Below are 1,421 nucleotides of genomic sequence, written 5' to 3' on the forward strand. Positions count from 1 at the left end.
GGATGGGAGGGGGCAAGGTGATTGTGCTGCGAAGGTCAAGCCCCCCCCAACCCCACGCTCTGGGCCAGACCCGTTCCTTGGCGGCTTAGCTCCCCCCTGCCCCCATCCCCCGGCTGTGCCTGCTCCTCCAGTTGTGCTCCCTCACCCGCCCCGGGCTGCATCTCCCTCCCCCAGCCATGCCCACAGCTCCCCCTCCCCTGGTCCCAGCACCTCCATGCTCCCCCTGTGCTCAGTATACATTTCCCTCCCACAAGGAGACTCTTCAGGGTAGGGGGAAGGGGTGGGGAGGCTTAGCAGAGCTGGACAGTCCCAGAAGAGGGCATTTGGGGGGGAGGGTGTCCACCTGACATGGGCTTTGAGCACAGCAGGGACATTTGGGCCACAGAAGTGCAGGGACTGGAGCAAGGTTGAGATCCTCTTTTTTGTGGGTTATGTGCCTTTGCCCCTGGGGATTTAAACCCTCCATGTTGCATCATGCATTATCTGATGTTGAACTGAGCTGGCATCATAAGCTACATGTGCCTCCTGAGGCTGGGGGCACAGCAACTGCCCACAGGCAGCGTGTCAGCAGTGGGGGTGTGGCAGTGGCACTGATATCTGTGGTGAGGGTGGGCCCAGCAGGGACCATCTGCAGGCTGCCACGGTGGTGTTGGCAGCAGGGGGGTCCCCCGCAGCCAATCTCTGACCGGGGGTCCCCCCACAGCCAAATGCTATTGCACTGGGGTGCTCACTTTGCAGAGGTTTCAAGGTGTCACTTCCTCTGACATGTCCCAAGAATATTTTGGGGTGCTGCCATACTATACGAAAGCAGGTCACAGTAACCAAGAGGATATGAACGACTGGTGCCTCCTGAGACTGGGGGTGCACCATGGAGGCAAGAGGCGAGAAGCGAGCAGGAACCGCCTGCAGATGCCAGTGTCGGTGTTGGCAGTGGTAAGCAGCAACTGCCTGCAGATGTTGGCATCGGTGTCGGCAAGCAGCAAACAGGGACTGCCTGCAGATGCCAGTGGCGGTGTCAGTGGTGGGCAGGGGTGGCGAACAGGGACCGCCCACAGACACCAGCAGTGGCGTCAGTGGTGAGGGGGAGTGGCTGGCAAGCGGCAACTGCCTGCAGAAGTCAGTGGTGGCTTTGGTGGTGGCCAATCTCAAGGGGGGCACTTGACCATGCTCTCCCTACGTGTCGCCTTTGCAAGAGGAGGGTTAGCCCCAACAAGGATGGAAGGTGATGGCCTTGTTCACTCTCATTCACAAATTAGGGTTTCCAAATCTGATTCATCCAGGCAGTATGAACTGGACGAACTGAGATCAGGCACAATCAGATCTATACTGAAAATTAAACTGCAGAGGAACAACTGTTTCTCTGTGCACTGCCTCATACTCCTAGGGCTTTTTTCTTTCCCAGATCCCCTTGATTTTTATAC

At 57.8% G+C, this 1,421-nt stretch overlaps 1 protein-coding gene across 1 annotated transcript in view; it reads right to left on the minus strand.

Annotated features, from left to right (window-relative positions):
* Window positions 1-216, minus strand: part of CHKA (choline kinase alpha) — a 42,914-nt gene extending 42,698 nt beyond the window's left edge. The window contains exon 1 of the mRNA XM_019519990.1: window positions 146-216. Coding sequence (XP_019375535.1) covers window positions 146-216 — 71 coding nt within the window. The remainder of the gene's footprint in view (window positions 1-145) is intronic.
* Between the last annotated feature and the right edge of the window lie 1,205 nt (window positions 217-1,421).

The sequence above is a fragment of the Gavialis gangeticus genome, unplaced genomic scaffold (assembly GCF_001723915.1).
Source record: "Gavialis gangeticus isolate Ggan-Ray unplaced genomic scaffold, GavGan_comp1, whole genome shotgun sequence".
NCBI lineage: Eukaryota > Metazoa > Chordata > Crocodylia > Gavialidae > Gavialis > Gavialis gangeticus.